Source organism: Vulpes vulpes, chromosome 12 (genome assembly GCF_048418805.1).
Source record: "Vulpes vulpes isolate BD-2025 chromosome 12, VulVul3, whole genome shotgun sequence".
Lineage (NCBI taxonomy): Eukaryota > Metazoa > Chordata > Mammalia > Carnivora > Canidae > Vulpes > Vulpes vulpes.
Window position 1 is genome coordinate 135,616,728 of NC_132791.1, and position 20,625 is coordinate 135,637,352.

A 20,625-nucleotide genomic window follows, 5' to 3' on the forward strand; every position below is an offset into this window, starting at 1 on the left:
TGGGTCTCTTGTGCATAAATAAATAAAATCTTAAAAAAAAAGTCTGGGGGAGTCAAGAGATATATGTAGATTTTTGGGTCTGTGGGGTCAATGCCCCCAATCCCTGTGTTGTTCAAGAGCCAACTATACAAAGAAAGACCATGTTGCTTGCAAAATGTCTTGTAATAATGTTTTCATTTTCAGTGGGGAAACCACCCTTCCCCAATCTGTCCACCAAAAGCACCCTGCCTCTCCTGCCCTAGGATGGGCACATGGTCTAGGCCTGGGTGATCAGACACAGGGTGGTGATTTCAGTAAGGTCATGTGGCCCTGCGGATGTCAGCACCTTAGTCTGAACTATTGGGAAAGAGTAATCTCTATTTAGGTTTCAAGCAGGTAGGGTGTGAGCCTGGAGCTGTTGGTGTCTATCTTGTCCTGATGAAGGGGTGAGTCTGTTGAGAGTGAAGCTCACCAGTGGAATATGCTTCTGAGAGATGGAAAACACACACACACACACACACACACACACACACACACACCCAGAAACAAGCAAAAAGACTGAATCCTGGTGGCATGGCACCATTTGGTTGCCTGGATCTAGCTATGCCTGAAATAGGATTTCCAGTTACTTAGGTGAGTAGATGTTTGAGTTGACTTTATGCCACATGTAACCCCCAAAGTCATTACTGGACTCTCAAGGATTCAAAGTAGTAATGAAGATAAGAGGCCCAGGACAACCAGGGTGGCTCACTTTGGCTCTTGTGTCTCCACCAGCCTGTCAATTATTCTCAAGTCGGAGAAGACCGTCTGATTTCAGGAAGAATGAGGGAGGCCGAGTGGCCGCTGGTGAGGCTCTTCCTGGCTCAGGAGACCATATCTGCCTGGTTGCTGCTGGGTGGCTGCCCTGGGGTCCATCCTCCTGCCTTGGACCCGGCCTGCCATGCTGATGGGCTGCTCCTCCTCCAGGGCTCCAGGCCTGGTGTTTCTGACCCTCCATCCTCAGCCCTGCCCCTCACAGCCAACTCCTCTGCTGATGACACTGAACACATTTGCTCTGGAATATTCTGGAGGCCATAGTTGAACCCTGGAGGGCTTTTTTTTTGGTGTCTGAAATCCCCACTAGAAATTTTGGAACAAGTAGGGCCCTCTGATTAGATGCTACTGAATCCTCTGATGACATACAGAGCTAGTAGTTGTTGGGCTCAGGAAGCAAGCACACCTCCAGGGATGCTTGTGCCTCCTTGATAGATTGGCCTCTTTCCCTCTGGGTCTTGACTTTCCCCAGGGGCCTCACAGTTGTCTTCTGGGCAGTGGCTGGCAAGGAAGATCCTTGGCTTGTAGCTCTAGTGTTCTGGTCTGTGTTTGGGTCAACATGTGGCATTCTCCCTGTGTGTCTGTCTTCACACGGCTTTCATCTTTTTTTTTTTTAATTATTTATTTATTCATAAGAGACCCAGAGAGAGAGGCAGAGACACAGGAAGAGGGAGAAGCAGGCTTCCTAGGGGGAGCCTGATGCAGGACTCGATCCCAGGACCCCGGGGTCACGCTCTGAGCCGAAGGCAAATGTTCAACCACTGAGCCACCCAGGCACCACGGCTGTCGTCTTATAAGGAAAAATGTCATGTTGATTTAGGAGTCTGACCTACCCGAATGTGACCTCATGTTAATTAGGTACATCTGCAATGACCCTATTTTCAAGCAAGGTCACATTTCTAAGGTGCTAGGACTGGAGAGGAGGGTAGAGGTATTGGGTTAGGGCTTCAATATGTATTTTATGGGGAACCATAGATATCCCCACAACATGGGTATCACAGAGCAGCAGGGTGGGGGGTGTTTCACGGAGGGACTAGTTATAGAGAGGTGTCCAGGGTAAAGGGAGGCCAGCAAGAGATGATGACGCACCCAGGGCTTCATGAGCCAGGACCCGTGAATGCCCTGAGATCCAAGGGACCAGGAAAAGGAGCAGCTCCAGAGTGTAACCCAAGGGGACCCTCTCACGGGGTGGGGGTTGCATAAGTGACCTGGGTGGGGGTGTGAGGACCTGGGGGCCTTAATACAGCAGCCTCATCCCTTCCTGCCAGCTCACCTCCCACGGTGGAGCCCCATCAGTAGCCACAACGACAGGGCCGGGGCTGCTGTCCACAAAGGTGGCCTCCTGGAGCCTGGACAGGGAGAGCGGCCAGGTCTGGAGGCTGTCGGCCCCCGCCCCTCCCACGTGTCTCTCCTGTGCTGTCTTCCTGCAGCCACATTTTGCGTGGCCCCCATAGCTCTAAGTGACGCACCCTCAAAGTTTCTTGTGCTCCGAGAAGCGCCCAAATGTCAAGAGTGCTTCCCAGGGTATGTGGTCGCTTTTTGTCTCCGCTTACTTTTTTTTTTTAAAGATGTTATTTATTTATTCACGAGAGACACAGAGAGAGGAAGAGACAGGCAGAGGGAGAAGCAGGCTCCCTGCGAGGAGCCCGATGCGGGACTTGATCCCAGGACCCCGGGGTCACGCCCTGAGCCCAAGGCAGATGCTCAACCCCTGAGCCCCCCCAGGCGCCCCTCTCTCTGCTTCCTTATGCTTCTCTGCTTTTCCTTATTTTTAACATTTGGTCGACACTGGCTGGGGGCGGGGGGGGGGGGCGCCCAGGAAGCCGCCTCCACCTCTCCTAGCATGGATTGCTGAGGGCTGCCTCCCGCCCCGCAGTGTCCCTCTGTGGCCTGGGATGGTCACTGGCTTCCGTGAAGTCCGAGCAGGGTCACGGGGTGGGGGGTGTGCTCGCTGGAGACTGGGAACTGCGTGGGATTTTGCGGGATTACACCTGTGCGGGGCGGGGACTCCGCGCAAAGTACCTGGAGGATCGGCTCGGGCCCACAGTGACACCTGGTGGCCACTCCGCATAGCGCACGGCACTTGCCCCACTCCGCAGCTTATTACAATTGTTCCCCCTCTGGTGGAGAGACACCCCATCGCCAGAGGGCAGCAGGGCCCGCGTGGACTCAGGGGCATCTGAAAGGGAATCGGGGGCGTCCAGCCAGAGGGAGACCAAAGTACAGAGACAGGAAATTCAACTTTAGAGCATCTGGGGTGCCCCCAGCCAGTCCTCCTACAGGGCCCTGACCTCGTCGTCTGCAGGGCAACCAGTGGACAGGGGGACATCGGAGCAGACCCACCACACGGGAGGTCCTTCTTCCTGCCTCATCAATCCACATGGCTTCTCTGGGGGAGTCCCAGGGTCTGAGGTCTGACCCCCGCTTTGGAGTCCTCCTGGCTCTGTGTGGTGTAGATGCTCCCTCCCTGTCCATCACGTCCCCACCTGCCATCTCCGTAGAACTCACTTAAAAGGAGGCAGAGCAGGTCAGGACCTGAAGCCTGGGTCTGGGTGGTGGCCAAGCTTAGCCGGGGGCGCAGCCCCGATGCGTCCCAGCACTGGCTGCCTGTGGCCCTGGCTCCCACGCTTCCTGTCCTGAAGCTGCATCTCTGTCTCTGTCTCTGACCACAAGTCGGCTTTCAAGCATTTTCCTGCCCCCGCGCCCCACCTGCAAGCACCCACTGGTACTGGCCTGAGCGCTGCTCTAGCACCTGCTCCCCCACCTACAGTAACAAAATCCGCCCCCCCCCCCCCCCCGCCCCGCCAAGGACAGAAGACTGACTCTCAGCCTGCCTTGCCTGCTGCTTTGCTGACCCTCCTAAATTCTGACACCACATCCTGATCATCAACCTTACAGGGTGGGCTGGGTTCCACGGTGATCACGCGACTCTGGGCATTTTATTTTGTAGATTCTGGTTTAAACACAATTGTCAGGGTGCCTGGTGGGCTCAGAGGTTGAGCATCTGCCTTCAGCTCAGGGCATGATCCCAGGGTCCTGGGATCGAGTCCCACGTCGGGCTCCCTACATGGAGCCTGCTTCTCCCTCTGCCTGTGTCTCTGCCTCTCTCCCTGTGTCTCTGATGAATAAACAAAATCTTAAAAAAAAAAAACCCACCTGCTTATGTGTACAGTATATATGTCAATTTTGTAAATGGCTTGGGTTTGGGGTGAGGGGACACTTGGGCCCTCTTTCATCTCTAAATATTAGAAGAGTTTGCATCAAGAGTTACAATATTACTACAAAAAAAAAAGTACCCTATATTTTCCAACATCCCAAGGATCATGAACTGTTTTGTGTAATAAAAACGAGTTAGGGAGGTGCCTGCTAAGAAACAGAATGACGGTTTTAAATGAGTTTTGCTTTGCAAATGCACAAAAAGGCTGCAATGAGGTAGATACCCCTGGCGTGCCTCAGAATCAACTCAGAAGTGTTTTAAAAACAGCTGTGCCCGGGCCCTGCTCTGACCAGTTAACTCCAGGAAAGAGGCAGGTTCAAATGTGCTGCCAGGAGCGAATGTCACAGCGCCGCTGTGCTGCTGACCCGGGGGCCGCTAGCCACGTGAGGCTGTTTAAAATTCACAGTGGCTCGAACGAGATATAATTGAGAATCCAGTCTCTCTGGCGCACAGGCCACATTTCTAGGGGTCAACAGGCACCTGTGGCTAGCAGCTGCCCTCGCGGACAATGCAGGTTCTAGAACATTTGCACCGTCACAGAGAGTTCTGTTTGGCAGGGCTGCCCAAGCGGGTTGCCAAGTCCTGCTCCTGTTGCTGGGGGCTGACCCCAGTGTGGTGTGAGTGTGGTATAAAGTGGAGGTGGTTTTTTTTCTAAGTTTCTGAGCGGGCTGATGGCTAAAGTGTGTGTATGCATGTGTGTGTGTGTGTGTATGTGTGCATGCATGTGAGCGCATGCATGTGTGTGCATGCCTGTGTGCGTGCATGTGTATGCATGTGTGTACATGTGCATGTGTGCATACAAGTGTGTGCATGCATGTGTGTGTGTCTATGTGGGGTCAGACCCATTATGGTACCTGTTTTTCTTCTGCTCTGTGTCACCCTACAGAGTCAAGAAGCTTCTGGATGCGTGTCCTGGGAATGTCCAGTGGGAGGCACCCAGGGGCCCTTGCAGAGACAGGCTGGTGTTGGGGCATCTCCCATAGGCAGGGGTAGGTCAGGGACGTAGCTTATGCTGGGCCCCAGAGTTAGAGGACAGGGGACCTGCACCTTGCCAGAAAACCTTTATTCCCCTCGAATTGACCTGTGTGGCCCCCAGCACCTAGCCCTCCTCTGGGACATTGAGTTTCTCCTTCACCCCACAGGCCACCACGGCGAAAAAGAACTCTGGGAAGAAGGTGCGGATGTACACGGCGGCTTTGGGGATGGGGTTGGCCATGAAGACCTCCTGCTTCTTCCGTCTCACAGTGCGCATCACCTCCTCGGCCACGTCCACAGGGTGCACCCCGTAAGTCAGCTTCCTGAAAAAGACTAAAAAGCCCCCAGGAGGGGCGGGGGTTATAGCCTCTGGGTGCCCTAAGACTGGGAAGGGGGAGCCTGGTCTGGAGTCATGGGCTTCCAGGGACCTTGAGAACCCGGGGGACACTCTTCACCACCCCCCGTGACTCAGTTTCTTCATCCGTGAAGTGGACATAGTTTCCTGCCCTATTAATTTCGGGGTAGGGATGGGTTGTGAGCCATTGCAAGCAGGAGAAAGAGCTCAAGCCAGAAGGTGCCAGATGAATTAAGGAGCTATGTTTACAGCTGTCGTGAAGCTACAACCTCCTGCCCACATCTTGGTCCATCTCGCCTCCCTGGTGTATACAGGGCCTCGAGCAGGGTGCAGCAGCTCCCTGTTCAGAGCCTTCTGGAACAGCAGTAATAATCCGGTGCATCTATAGAGCGCTTGCTGTGTGCCTGGCGAGGCAGGCACTATAGTCATTCCTCACTGCCTAAAGAGAAACTGAGGCACAGAGCTCACAACGAATTGCCTGTGTTGGAACACTGAGCATCCAACCGAGGCCGGCTTCAAGTATAGGGAAGCCGGTGCCAGACTCTCAGCATCTACTTGGTGCTGCCTCCCAGGGAAAAGTCGGGGGCAGGGGTAGGAAGGTCTGGAAGATCAGATCTGGCTGTTCCTCAGGGGAAACTGAGACCCCAGGACAGGCAGTGACGCCGCCAAGGTCACAGAGCCTGTGAGTGACGGAGCCCAGATGGGCCTTCGTCTGCTGGATGTGGGTTAGGATTCCCCGCTCCCCCGGTGACTCAGGACTGCAGTATGGGGGGCCCCTCCCTGCTGTTGGCCAGGTGGGGGGCCACCCCCAGTCTCAGGCTTCAGGAAGCGGCCCCCAGGCTGCCCCCTTCCTGGGACCTGCACCTCCAGCCTCCCTGGGAAAGCTCACATTTCCAGATGGAGGCCTCCCAGTTTCCTTGGCCTGGATCAACGTGGTACGACCGGATGAAAGTGGGGCTCACGGTGCTGACAACCACGTCGTATTCCTCTACCTCGGCTCGGAGGCAGTCGAAGAAGCCCAGTGCGGCGTGCTTGGAGGCAGCGTCTGGAGGCAACAGTCGGGGGTCGGTGGGGGGCCCGGCCCTGCACCCCGGCAGGAGCACTGCCACAGAGGCCTGCGCACACGCTCCCACCAGCTCAGCTGGAAGAGGACTCTCATGTAGCCCAGCCCTGCCCCCGCTCCACAGAGGAGGACACGGGGCCCTGGGGTAGTGGTGGATCGAGGCACAGCTGGGGTCTGCTTCGGCTCAGCCACCCACCTGTCCACTGCGGGGCCTTGGGCAAATTGCTTTACCTGTCTGAGGCTCAGTTTTCTTTCTTTCTTTTTTTAAGATTTTATTCATTTTATTCGTGAGAGAGAGAGACACACAGAGGCAGAGACACAGGCAGAGGGGAAGCAGGCTTCCTGCTGGGAGCCCAACGTGGGACTGGATCCCAGGACCCTGGGGTCATCCCCTGAGCCGAAGGCAGATGCTCAACCACTGAGCCACATAGGCGCCCCGAGGCTCAGTTTTCTTATATATAAAATGGGGATAATATCCCCCTTGGCAGGTGGTGGTAAAGATGGATAGAAGATGCCCAGCCCAGGCATGAGTTCCCATTCCTTCCCAGTAGAGCTGGTACCAAGTTATTTCTCCAGGGTCCCAGGGCCAGCTCGATACCCTGGTGAGCCCGGAGCAGGTCTCCCCTCCCACCTCCTGGCCTTTTTTGCTGTGGGGTCCTGTCCATCTGAGCTGCTCACCAAATTCACTGCAAATGGATGAAGTCATCGGTTGGGAAAGCAAGAACCTTTTCAGGGATTTCAAAAAGAGTAGAGTGGACATTCCTTAGAGCTTGTGGGTGGGTGGGGGAGTTAGAGCCACCACTGGGGTATGATGAACCCTAACTTCCTTCCCATTTCAGGGGTGTCCGTCTGGGAGGGATTGTTGGTGTTCAGACAGGGCAGGCCCTGACCGCCTGTGGGGACATGAGCCTCTGGGGCTGAGGAACGCAGAGTCCCATGGGTGCTCAGAAGTAGGAACTGAAGGGATGAAAGAAAAACCAATAGACCAGCTCACCTGTGGACGCCACCCCCACCCCATAACTGCATGCCTAGTGCTAGACACGGCCTCCCCTGTCTTATAAGACATAGACATAATGTTTCTGTCATAACAACTTACAAGCTGTCCGGAATGGGATTCCAAGCTTCCCTTGGATGTTATTCACTAACACAATCTGGCCTGTCCTCCGGGAGATCATGTCGGGAAGCAAGGCTGGAAAGCACAGGACAGTGGGTCATGGTTACGCGTTGCGGACCGAGCAGGCAGACAGCATGCTCCAGACCCCCTTCATCATGCAGGACCCCTGGAAATCTGATTACAGCAGGACAGGTGGACAGGAACAGGGACACCCCTACTCCCGTGTTTCCTAAGAGCAGGCTGGACCCCATTACTGGTGATTTCGGGGTGATTTTCAGCGACAGCCTACCCCCCCCCCACCCCCGCCCCGTGTACAGAAGTGACAGGGATCTCAGTGGTGAGATAGGTCCTAGATCACCCCATTCCGATTCCCCTCTCTGGGTCCTTATGTGTCTTTAACACCTCTCTTGAAGGCGTGAATCTTTTAACCAAGAGAGGAAAGGCCCCAGCCCTGCATCTTGGGAGAAACTGCTACTTTGTTCTATTGTCAAGGACCTTCTATTTATTGAGAGGGAGAAGGGTTTTTAATTTATGGCAATGTGATAAAGATTTCCCCTAAAAATGAATGACTTTGGAAATACAGAAATTCAGAGAATGGAATAAATCACAGTACATGCAGGTGGAATGGAGATACAACAACAAAAAAAATCAAAGAATGACTTTGACGTAGAGCCTGTTACAGATGGGCAAACCAAGGCCCAGAGCTAGTGACTCTAGCAAGAGTCTCTTAGCAAGTTGGAGGTCCCAACCAGGAAAGTAAACCAGCCCTGGCTTTCCCCCTGCTATCCCCTGCATCCCTCATTTGGATGCTGATGAACCCTGAAGGCTGCCTGAGTGCGTTAGAGGAAACCATTATCTCTGGGGCATCATTTCAGAAGCTCTGGAAAGTCATCTTTCTGCTTCAGATACCTATCCCTTCCTCTGTCCTGCTGCCCCAAACCTCACTATCCTGGAGATTGTGGCTGTTTACAAGGCAGCTCTAAGACTATGCTTCCAGGGTTCCTCACATTTGAAGCTCAGAAGTTCTCCAGGTATATATATCTCCTCCCTTTTGGGGTTCTGCTTTAACAAACTTTTGCGGGGGGTGGGTAGCTTCAACTCTCAATTCCATTCCCTGTCATCTCCAGCCCCACCTCCCATGTTCTAGACCTGCATTTGAACTTGGCGGTGGGGTCTTTCCACATAAGAGCTGCCATTTTACCCTTTTTTACCCATTCTGCTCTCCCTGGTCCTGCAAAGGGAAGGACACTACACTGGGCCTCTTGTAGTTTGGGGATAAATCTTTTTCTTTTTTCTTTCTGAGGACAGGATCTCTATCCTTGACCAACTGACATGGGTGGGAACAGATCAAAGGCCATGTCGGTATATCAAAATGTATGTGAAGCATGAAGACAATGGTCCAATATGTGGGATGGGATTGGAGGGGAAGCCATGGAAATGAGTAGGAAGAGGGGATAAAGGGCAGGGCTTGGGTGGGAAGGAAGGCACCCCAAATAGGGAGGCTGGAATATACTAGCAAGATACTTCCAAAATCCCTTTTTTCTTATTAACATTTATAGCCGGAATGTTGAAAGCTTTCACCAAATAAATAGGAATATTCCCGAGGGGGACTAGAGACTGCATCCAGAATTGGGTGACTGTCTGATCATGTAACATAGCCCTCTCTAGCAGCTGGTGGCCCAGAAATCTGCAGGAAGGTCAAACTCACGAGACCTTTGGTCAGCGTGATAGGCCCAAAGTAATTGGCATCCATGATCTTCTTGTCGAGCTCTAGAGAAATCTTATGGGCAGGCCCCTTGACCTTCATGCTGGCGTTGTTGATGAGGATGTCCACACAGCCGTAACAGTCCAGGACCTCTTTGGCCACGTCCTGGACACAGCTGATGTCCGAGAGGTCCAAGAGGACCAGCTTTGGGGTAAATGTCTGCTGAACCAATGAGAGAGTCAAGGTTGTGTGTGGGAAGACCTCTCTGTCACAGATCCTGGGGGCCCTCAATCTGAGAGCCACCCCTTTTTGGAATTCAGAATTCATGGAATGACTTCAAGATAGAGATGAAGAGGAAAAAGTAGAAATGGTTCTGGGAGGAAGGAAGCGGATGGGGAGTCCATTCGTGGTACCACAGCTACCCCAGGAATCCAAACATGCAAAAATGCAGTAATAAGTCTGAATTGTTGGCCAAAGGGGCCAGAATTGATCAATCCAGATGAAAATCACCCTTTACAGGGGAGGCCGAGCATGGATTCCAATGGTGATGTTATGAAGTATTTATGAGCTCCTTTTTGTAAATGGCTTTCCAAACAGGCCTAGGAGCCCCAGGGGAATCCTTCACTATGCTCTGTAGCCACATTTTGTTTTTTGACCAAAACCGTACCCTCCAAAATATCAGAAAGGGAGACAGAGCATAAAGACTCCTAACTCTGGGAAACGAACTAGGGGTTGTGGAAGGGGAGGAGGGCGGGGGCTGGGGGTGAATGGGTGACGGGCACTGAGAGGGGCACTTGACGGGATGAGCACTGGGTGTTACTCTGTATGTTGGCAAATTGAACACCAATAAAAAATAAATGTATTATTAAAAAAATCGTACCCTCCACACAATATTTTTGGAGCACCATCTATGTGCCAGGCATTGTGTTCAGTCCTAAATATTCAATTGCCATTGAGACTCTCACAGTCTAGAGCAGGGAACAGGTTGGAAAAGTCATGATACCATGTGATAAATGCAATTCCAGTGTTTGACAAACATTAGTCCTGATAAGAGGGTTCCCTGGTCAAAGTGTTTAGGAAACACAGACTCTTACACATCCTTCTTGGGGATACACAATGCACATGAGTATATCAAAGGCTCTGAAAAGTCCTGCAGTAAAGGAACCCACCAGACAAGCTTGGCTATCCTCAGTATTTCCCACACAATTGACCTCAGAACCTCATTTTAAATGATTACCTGATAACATCCCCCCAAAACATAACCTGAATGCTGAGTTGTCCCATCTGTTCCATCTTCTCAAATACCAGACTTCGTTGTGAATTATTTTGGGCTGTTTCCAAAAACTAATTCAACAACATCAAGGGAGAATTAAACACAACAAAACCAAAATGTCAAGAGAGCTCCAAAGGCAATTCTCTAAACAAGGCTCCAGAAACGCTTTGAAACCTGCCACCTCCAGGAAAACGTTCACCTCCCAGTGACTTCATCGAAAGTGACTTCACTTCCCTGACTTGTTTGAAGGGAATATCATTTGAGGGATGATTTTATTTTAAAGATTTTATTTTTAAGTAATCTCTCCACCCAACATGGGGCTCAAACTCACAACCCCAAGATCAAGAGTCGCACGCTCCACCAACTGAGCCAGCCAGGCACCCCTGATATATTACTTTTTAAAAATCAGCCATAAGGGCTTATAATCATGCCCGTACCTGTGCCATGCGCTAGTGTCTGGATCTGCTTTGGCTCTGACTTAAATACATAGGGGTGGGGAGGATGAGTTGCCAGGGAGCAAGTTCCTGGCATGGAGAATGGTCAAGATAAGCCAGCCCTTGCCTGTGTCAAGATGAGTGAGAGCCCTGCCTCCCATTCCCCCAAAGCAAGCACCAAATCTCACCCACGTAGCCCAAGCGCTGCTAAGGGTGCCCAGGAGCTCCCCCAGCCACCTGCCAGGAGGTCTTACCTTGCTGGGGTCGGCCACACTGATGAGGGCGTCATACAGGATCTGTAGCCTCTCCCAGTTCTTCCCACACAGCACCAGCCTTGCCCCACCAGTATGGAACACCCGAGCGCACTCTGTGGGGAGAAGGAGAGAGGGCGGGGTGCACCGTGAGGATGGAGCCCCGGATGATGAGCCTCCATCATACAAATTCAAGATTTCAAAGAACTCAAAAGTCCTAGGGCCACAGGGTCCCTACTTAGAGGTCATTTCATTCAACCTCCTCCCGGGGCTTGAACTTTTTTTTGTCATTTCCAGCCTCCGCGTGGTTACCTCCCATGAAGGGGATCAGGGTGGAGAGACATGACCCTTCCTTCCTGGGATGGTTCTGATTATTAGGATATTCTTCCTTAAGCTGGACAGAGGGATGATCCTGACCACCTAGCCCTCCAGGATCAAAGCCCTCAATATATCTTAATCTAAAGATATAGGAATCAGCCGTCGTGGATTTTTTCCTAATGTCACCCGTTTCCTGCACATTTTCTCTGTGGGTAGATACTCCATCCAGGGTTATTTTTATTTAAAAAGGAAAAAACAGGGATCCCTGGGTGGCGCAGCGGTTTGACGCCTGCCTTTGGCCCAGGGCGCGATCCTGGAGACCTGGGATCGAATCCCACATTGGGCTCCCGGTGCTTGGAGCCTGCTTCTCCCTCTGCCTGTGTCTCTGCCTCTCTCTCTCTCTCTGTGACTATCATAAATAAATAAAAATTAAAAAAAAAAGGAAAAAACAATAATTCTGCTTTGTGTCTAGTTAATTTTATTCTGAACCAAATTCCTGACTCACCCAACATAGGGCTTTCTCAACGGGACAAAGGTTGGTAGACACCCAGTAGTCTCGTGTAGCAATAATACTGATATTTAAGAACAATAAAAGCTAATATATTTTGAGTGTTTACTTGTTCTAGGGACTGTTGAAAGAGATTTGCATATATTAGATCACTTAATTCCCATGGTGACCACATGAGGCCGTGTCTTAGGTGGTTTTCCCAGAAGCAAAATTAGAGGCAGGGACTCAGGCAGCCAGGTTTTATTGAGGGAATGCTCTTTAGAGGAAATCCATCCGGGAGTAAGGTCTCAGGGAAAATCTAGGTGTGGGTGGATCCAAGGAAGTTTCTGGAGTGTAAATGCAAATGCAGAGGTGTCCCACCTGGAGGTAAGAGGACCAGCCTTTGATTCACTTATGTCTACTGACTGTGGGTACAACAGGTGTGTGACTCCTGAGGAGGCAATGTCCACTGGTAGGGGGCCAAATGGGATGTGATCAGCAGGCATTGTGGGCAGGGGGTTGTAATATGAGGGGAGAGCAGTTGAGATGCTGGACCCTGTGGTTTCAGATAGGAGCAGGGGTGAGGGACAGATGGGAGGTCCCAGTGAGGTCTAGAAGCAGGTGTAATGTGTGTGATGAGAGCAGGGAGGAGGGAGGATGTGGACAGTTCTGCTGACCAAGGGAAACCAAAACCAAGAAATAAAGGTGTTAAAAATGTCATCTTGAGCTGTTGGGACCACAGGGCAGGGACGATTTCTCTAAATATAGGTGCTTTGTTGAGAAAGAGGGTGTCCATGACCATTCTGGATGGTGGAAATCAATGAAGATGTTAATCCATCTCCAAGTGAATTTGATGCAGTAAATCAAGATCCCAACATGTCTTGGAAAGGGATGGAAAGATCCTAAACTTTACTTGGAATAGTTTACAAACCTTATTTGGAAGAATAAATGCATAAGAAAAGCAATGAACAGTTTGATGAACAAAAATAGGAATGGACCAACCATCAGTTATTAAAATACATGATAAAGCTACAGAAATTAAAGCAGCCTGTTTGTGGCTCAAGTATGGATAGTAAAAATAGAGCCAAGAATTCGTAAGAGTTTGGTGTATTTTAAAGTTAGCAGGATGAATCAATGGGTAAAGAACATACTACTGAAAAAGTGGAATTTTAAAAATAATGAAATAAAATGTGGTATTTGAACTCCTAACTAACTATTGGGGAGAATGTGATACTCTAAAATATATTAAACAGTTAAATGTCAAAACAGAGCCATAAAAGAACTAGAAGAAAGGAGAAATGACTTGCTTTAGAGAAAGATCTTAGAAGCCTGACCTCAAAGGAAAAAAGTCATAACAGAAAAGATCTATAGATTTTCTTATCCTTAAAAAAATCCTTTCCTTACAGCAGAAAACAGGAATGAAAATTAAGACCAAGACAACTTGAGGAAGTGTATTTATTTTTATTATTTTTAAAGATTTTTATTTACTTTAGAGAGAGAGAGAGAGCTTGAGTGCAAGTAGGGGTGGGGCAGAGGGAGAGAGAGAGACAGACAGACAGAGAGAGAGAGAGAGAATGTAAAGCAGACTTCGTGCTAAGCACAGAGCCTGTTGCAGGGCTCAATCCCAGGACCCTGAAATCATGACCTGAGCTGAAATCAAGAGTCAGACATCTAACCAAGTGAGCCACCCAGGCGCCCTGAGGAAATCTATTTAAAATATATATGTCAGGGGGCACCTGGGTGGCTCAGTGGTTGAGTGTCTGCCTTCTGCTTAGGTTGTGGTCCCAGGATCCTGGGATCGAGTCCCACATGGGGCTCCCCGCAGGGAGCCTGCTTCTCCTTCTGCCTGTGTCTCTGCCTCTCTCTGTGTGTCTCTCATGAATAAATGAATAAAATCTTTTTAAAAAATAAAATAAAATACATATGTCAGAAAAGGGCTAATTTACTTGATCTACAAAGACCTGTTATAAATCAATAAGAAAGCCAAACAAAGACCCCAGTGAAGAAGTTGGCTAGTGAGATGAGTAAGCAATTCATAAGAGAATCACAAAGAGCTGATTAATATATAGAAGGTGACAGTTTGGTGCCAAGAACAAAGACATGCAGTTTAAAACAGAACGTTCATTCTCATCCATCAGATAATTGAAAACAAAATTCAGGGAGAGTCACACATTCCCTGCTGGTGGCAGTGTAAATTGCCACAATCTTTTGGAATAAAAATTGGATAGAATCCTTAAAGCCAAATATAGACTTTGACCGGGTTATTTCATTTATGAGGCATTTATTCTAAGGAGATAATTAAGAATGTCTGAGTGGACACAGTTATCACGTTGTCTATCTCGGTGCTATTATAACAGTAAAGAGGTGGAGATGGTTATAAATGTCCTATATTATGGGAGGCTGGTCAATGATGGTATTTATTGAATATTTCGAAGCCTTTAAAACTGATGTTGCAGAAACTGGTGTTTCCGTGCCATGCGCTGACTCTGTGTGTAATGAGATGTTAAATTGCACAGACGCACGTGTAACAGGGTTTTAAATGGAAAATTTGACCAGCGCACCGAGATCAAACAGATGTAAAATTCGGAAGTGCCCTTCCAACCCCAGATGCGTATTTTCAAAGGAAATCACTAAAACCCTGTTTTATGGAGTTCAATATTGTCTTATCCTCCAAATAGGACACAAATTGGACAAAGAAAAGGAGAGAGAGTGGCCTTTGAAGGAGGATTTGGGGAGAGAATTGAGATGTGGATTTTTGCCCTTTGTCTCCACTGGGACCATTTGAACAGCCTGCTGTTGGGTTCCCTGTGGCCGTGGAGCCAGGGGACAGGGTCTGAGTCCCACCTGCAAAATCCAACATGAGGAGGGGTGCCGCAGGTTTGCGCAGAGCAGAGCAGAGGAGGACCTGGCTGTCCCAGGGCATTTGCACTCCAAAACCCAGCCTCACAAGCTCGATGGAGGAGACATAAGCTGTGGGTTGCGTGGGAGCTGTTTTGAATTCTGCTGAGGTTCTGTCAACAGGGCAGTGGTGTTAGCTAATTAGAACCAACCACAAAGGCTTAGCTGTTGTTGCAGTGTCCAACCAGAGGGGACCCAAGATCCCAGGAAGGGGCAGAAGGGACCATGGGGCTGGCTAAAGCCAGAAGAGTCTGGATTTCAAGGGCAACTACCCGGCTGATGCATTCGTGGGACCGATCAATGAAAACACACTGCTTTTTACTCTGGGAGGTGCTGCTTTGAGAGCCAGCCCCGGTAACCTTACTTGTGGCAGATAATAAATGCCCTTTTTTTTGCCGTCAACCTTGATTGTATCTTATTAAAACAGAGGGCCCAGGAGAAGTGCTTGCCCTTAAACCCCGGGACCGAAAGAGACTTGAGCAAGTGGAGTGTGCAGGCCTCGTGGAAATGGGGGCCGGATGTTCCCAGGGAGGGGCTCTGAAGGACCCGCAGAAGTGGCTGCAGAGAAAATGCCAGACTTGGTTTTAAACAGATGCCAGGCCATGAGCTTGAAGCCTCATGACAGTGTCAGCCAGATGAGGCTCCCTCCTGCTTTCCTTCTATTCCCTTCTGGCCCCCTGCTCCAGGCCCAGAAGAGTTCGAAAGAGGAACAAACTTTCTGACCCCTGGGTCTGGGTGAGTAGATGGAAGAGGGCATTAACCTCAATGAAAATCCACATGTTTTCTAATGCATTGGACTGGGCGTCCCAATTTCTAAATCGAAGGATTGATGGTGTGTCAGGGCACCTATCATGCCCAAAGGGTCTTATATAATCTAATAGTGATCAGAAAAGTCACGAGACTATTAGATTGCTTTTAAAAAATCGGGACACAGAGGAAGGGTTTTCTCTGCTGCATGAATTTGAGAGTGGGGTGGGCTGTCCTGCTGCTGCCCTGACTCCTGGGCCCAGAACATGGCGCCCATCAGATGGTCACTGCTGACTACATGTATGAGCATTGTAAAGGAAACAGAAAGACGTGTTTCCAAGTGGGCAGGGTTCTAGGTGTGTTTTCTGTTCTTTTTACCTGAAAAAATGCTTTAAAAAAAAAGATTCATTTATTTGTTTATTTGACAGAGAAAGACAGCACAGGGAGCCCAATGCGGGCCTCAATCCCAGGACCCTGGGGATCAGGACCTGAGCCACAGGCAGATGCCTAACCGACTGAGCCACCCAGGCACCCCTACCTGAAAATCCTTTTTTTTTTCTTTTTTAAGATTTTATTTATTTATTCATGAGAGACACAGAGAGAGAGAGAGAGAGGCAGAGACACAGGCAGAGGGAGAAGCAGGCTCCATGCAGGGAGCCCAATGCGGGACTCGATTCCGGGACTCTAGGATCACATCCTGAGTCGAAGGCAGATGCTAAACCACTGAGCCACCCAGGCTGCCCTGAAAATCCTTTTTAATATATTAGAGTTTATAATGGAATTCACCAAAAGAGACCACCTGGAGGTAGAAGGCCAGGCTGTGACTCCAAGCAGTGACATTCTCATGGGGGTACTGGGTTCTCGGCATGGGTCTGCCCCTTGGTCCGTGCCCCGACCCCCAGAAAGGAGTATGCGGGGGTGTCACCCACTCATCCTCTACATCTACGCGCTGGGCGCGGGGCCTGGGGAGGGGCCCGTGGCCTTGGCCTCCTTGCAGAGGCAGCCAGGAGTGCTCTTGATCATCACCCACCCCCTCTTCTCTGCGAACACCTTGCCTCTCCCAGGTGGGCCCGGGAGGCTGGAGCCCAGGGGATGGTGCTACCCCTGCTTCGAGACAGCCAGCCTAAAGTCCCCCTCCCAAATAAGTCCTTCTAGCATATTCAGACATTCTTGGTCTGAATCTTGATCAGGTCGGCTCAGGAGCTGGGCTCAGTGTATCTCACGTCGGGCAGCTTGGCACCAAGCTTTTTCTTTTCCACGCAGCACACATAAGTTGAGGCCCGCCTTCCACGGTTCCTTGCCCTGCACTTGCCACCGCCTGACTTCGGGTGAAAGGATGACCTGGAGCCCCTGTTAAGAGGCCGATGATTGAGAAGCAAGCAGCCCAATTTGAGAAACACTTCAAGTTCAAGCACAGTGGTGAAGTATTTTGAGAGTCACTCTCGCTGTCGACAAGGTACAAAGTGACCTGATTCCCGATGGGGCCGAGCTGCGTGGGCTCCGGGCAGGGTTCCGGGGTCCTGATCCCTGTCTTATTGCTCCGGAAACCCGCGCTCCCGGCTGGGTTCACTCAGGTCCCAGGGGACGGGTGTGGGATGCGCTGGGGACCGTGTGTGGCCCGTGTCATCGGCGCCGTGCCCCTCACTTTATCCTGCCCCAGAACTGAGGAATGGGGCTGGGTGATCCTGCGATCCCTGCGCTCAGCGGCGGGTTCCAGCGAGGCGTTTATTTAAGGCCACCCATGCCCCACTTCTCAGGTTACTTCTGAATGTTTGGATTTACTTTTTTCTTTCTGCTTTGCATTGTTTTCCCAGAGTGGGTCCAGAAGACCCAGCACAACAGAACGGTGATGGGAGTCGTGACCGATACCAGGCCTCAATCCCTTGAAGATGCCACGTTGCCCCTGGGTTGTATTTCTCAGGTACCCGATTGGTGCAGTGTATCACTATGACCGAATGAGACTTTAAAAATAAATTTAAAGAGCTCCTGAAACAAATATACATCTCCCAGCGACAGGGAAGAAGGATGCAGGACTGGACAGCCTTCCGGACAGACGGGATCTGATCGAGGTTTTGTGGGACATTCCGCACAACCACAGCAGGAGGTCACCCTTTCCAGGCACCTGTGGATCGTGCACTGAGATGGGCCATATCCTGGGCCATAAAACACACCTCAGCAAATTTAAAAAGAATTGAAATTGTATGGGGGCACCTGAGTGGCTCAGTGGGTTAAGCATCTACCTCCAGCTCAGGTCATGATCCCGGGGTCGGGATCGAGCCCCGTGTTGGGGTCCCTGCTCCTCAGGGAGCCTGCCTCTCCATCTCCCTCTGCCCTTCCCCTTGCTTGTGCTCTCTTTCTCATGCTCATGCTCTCTCCAATAAATAAATAAAATCTTAAAAAGAAAAAGAATTGAAATCGTAGAGAATATGTTCTCTGGTCATATTGGAATCTGGTCAGAAACAACGAGGCAAAGAGATGACCACATACATAGCCAAAGGAGTGCCTTTCTTCATAAGATGGTTGCTTTTAAAGGCACTTATTAAATAAACTTTTTTTGGGGGGAGGGAGTACATAGTCTATGCCAAGCTTTGAGCTAGGTGATGGGACACCAGGGTGAATAAATCACAGGCTGTACCTGGAGGGAGCTCATCTAGCGGACCAACTGAGAAACACACGCATACTGCCCGGTGTGAGGAGTGTGGTAACAGCGGAGTGTTTATAGGAGGAACTGTGGGACCCCAGAGGCCAGTTTTCTGGAGCCCCTCTGAGAAGAAGAAAGACCGTGCCCTGTCTGTGGCAGAGAAGGCTCCACAAGGAAGGGGGTCTCATGTTGGCAGCTGGTCTGATGCAACAGGGACAGGTTCTGTTGAAAGAACAGGTTTCCCCCAAAGACGGCCTCTGAGTGTCTGTAGGTGAGTGTCTCTGTTCTGTTGGCTCATGGCAACCACTTGTCCCTCTTGTCTCGTGTCTGGTCTGGTTGACAGAAGTGTGTGCCCTAGCTTGTCCTTATAGAAGTTAAGGACTGTATCTCTCCTCCCTTTTGAGCCCTGAATCTAATGATGCAGGATGTCCTCTTTGGGAATTGCTCCTAGGACCCATGGAGGGACACACAGAGAACCCAGTTCATCTGTTTTGCTTTATTTTTTTATGTCACACGGTGAGCTTGAGTTAACCACCCACTGACATTGATCCTGTCTTCCGAAGCATGTGGATTGGCTCCCATTGGGAGACCCAAGGAATGAAGTTCTTAGAGAATCCCAAACAGGAGGTTACGAATGTTCTCATGATGGCAGCACCACGGGAATGGGTGCCAGCCCTTCCCTGAAGGCACCATGCTCACCTCAATACACAGCACGTAATGGACCCACCGGACACTTGTTGAATGTTTGGCCATGTGGGTTCTATATTCAATTAAAAATAACACAAACCACCACAAAAGGTGCCCCCAAATTATCCTGTAGGTGGCTGCACAACCATCGTTAGGAGAGATAGAATTAGAATCTTAACAAACCTAAGGACACTGCCTGCCCTCATGTCTCCAGGAGAAAAGCCCCCTAAGACCATCTAATTCAAAGGCCACAAACATATGTACCTTCAAGGCCAGGAGGTAAGTGGTTGAACTAATTGGCCTGAGTGCAATACACTAGGGATGAGTGGGGTGTGTGGCGCACCAGAGTGCACTTGTTCTGCCTAAATGTGTTCAGCATCATTATCACCACTATGCACACTTGGTGCTTCTACATGCTTTCCATCTATTCTTTTCTTCCTTCCTTCCTTCCTTCCTTCCTTCCTTCCTTCCTTCCTTCCTTCCTTCCTTCCACAACAACACCATGAGATAAAGACTACTAGTAATTATCCTCACTTTCCTAGATGGGAAATCCAAAGCAGACAAGTACAGTCACCAGCTAGTAAGTGATGGAGCCCGGAACTCAATCCAGCGCCCAAGTCTGGGCTCATAGTTGGTATGCCGCCCCAGTGAAGGACTTTGCATTTCAACACTTCCAGAACCCGATGAAGGTGAAGCAAATCACATCTGCAGACCCCTTTTGGCTCCAAGGCTATGAGTTTGCAAGCCTGGCTATGCCAATCCCTTCATGTTTCAGGGGTGGGAGCTACAGCCCCCCAAAGACAAGACACTTGCTGGTTAATGACAGACCCTCGGAGAGGACACAGCGTTGATCCCCCTCCCGCTAGCAGGTTGGCCAGGTGGCCATCCTGCCACCTCTCGTCCTTCAGGTCGAGAAGCCGGCTTACCCTTGCCCAGTCCTGAGATGGCATCGGTGATCACCACTACTTTGTTCTGCACGGCTGACTTGGACCACAGCCGGGACACCTCTTGGTAGATGAAGAGGAGACCGCTGATTCCCAGGAGCAGCAGAGGCAGCATGAGCACGGCTGTGACTCCCATCTTGTTCTGGGGGAAACAGAGGGAAAATTCTCTGGCTTTGCAAAGAGACTCTGACGGGGACACCTGGCCCCAGGCTACAGGGTGCGTTCACCATGAGCCCATGTGTCTTCTCCAGGGAGCCAGGTCCTGTGCAAGCTGCTTCTGAGCTAAGCACCCAGCGAGCATGCTAATCCCCAAACGTTCAATGAATAGGAAATTACTCACGGTGTGTCCAAAAGCAAACGGAATCCGGGGCCTGCCCTCCCAGAGGTTAATTACAAATTTAATTAAAATGGGTCTGCATTTTTGGAAGGAAATCCATGTGTTAAGGCCACTTGCTCGGGCCCTAATGACTATTTATAGCTGTCAGTGCACTGAAGGGCTTTTCAGGGTAAATATAGTGTCTATTCTGATATTCAGGGACACATGCTGGCCGGGTCTGATTTCAGAGTTCCTGCCAGGACTTTTAAAGCTCTCTGGCAAGCCTGACTATTGGAGTTTTCCTCTGCAGTTCGGGGCTGGGCATTAGGGATCAGGACCTGGGATTTTCAGTGCAAACATCCAGCCATCCATTCCTATAACCGTGGGTCTGGATGCTTCCAGGTAGCT

General features: G+C 50.4%; 1 protein-coding gene across 2 annotated transcripts; it reads right to left on the reverse strand.

Moving 5' to 3' along the window:
• Positions 1-5,055: 5,055 nt before the first annotated feature.
• DHRS7C (dehydrogenase/reductase 7C) lies at positions 5,056-20,396 on the reverse strand. Of its 2 annotated transcripts, none has more exons than XM_026005194.2 (7): positions 20,242-20,396; positions 19,884-20,043; positions 11,183-11,295; positions 9,230-9,440; positions 7,499-7,591; positions 6,229-6,384; positions 5,056-5,317 (listed from the first exon to the last, which is right to left on the reverse strand). In XM_026005194.2, exons 2-7 carry the CDS (start codon positions 20,035-20,037, stop codon positions 5,109-5,111), a joined length of 936 nt encoding a protein of 311 aa, XP_025860979.2. In that variant the 5' UTR covers positions 20,038-20,043; positions 20,242-20,396; the 3' UTR covers positions 5,056-5,108. The 2 variants fall into 2 exon arrangements, with proteins under 2 accessions (XP_025860979.2, XP_072586451.1); XM_072730350.1 differs by having other exon boundaries at positions 9,230-9,443; positions 20,242-20,387.
• Between the last annotated feature and the right edge of the window lie 229 nt (positions 20,397-20,625).

Excerpts from the sequence above, each read along its gene's own strand:
- DHRS7C (XM_072730350.1), bottom strand. The coding sequence starts at position 20,037 with ATGGGAGTCACAGCCGTGCTCATGCTGCCTCTGCTGCTCCTGGGAATC. Across the intron at positions 9,444-11,182 it reads GTGTGGCCGACCCCAGCAAG|CAGACATTTACCCCAAAGCT; the intron begins GTAAGACCTCCT and ends TCATTGGTTCAG. Across the intron at positions 6,385-7,498 it reads AATCCCATTCCGGACAGCTT|ACGCTGCCTCCAAGCACGCC; the intron begins GTAAGTTGTTAT and ends TGTTGCCTCCAG.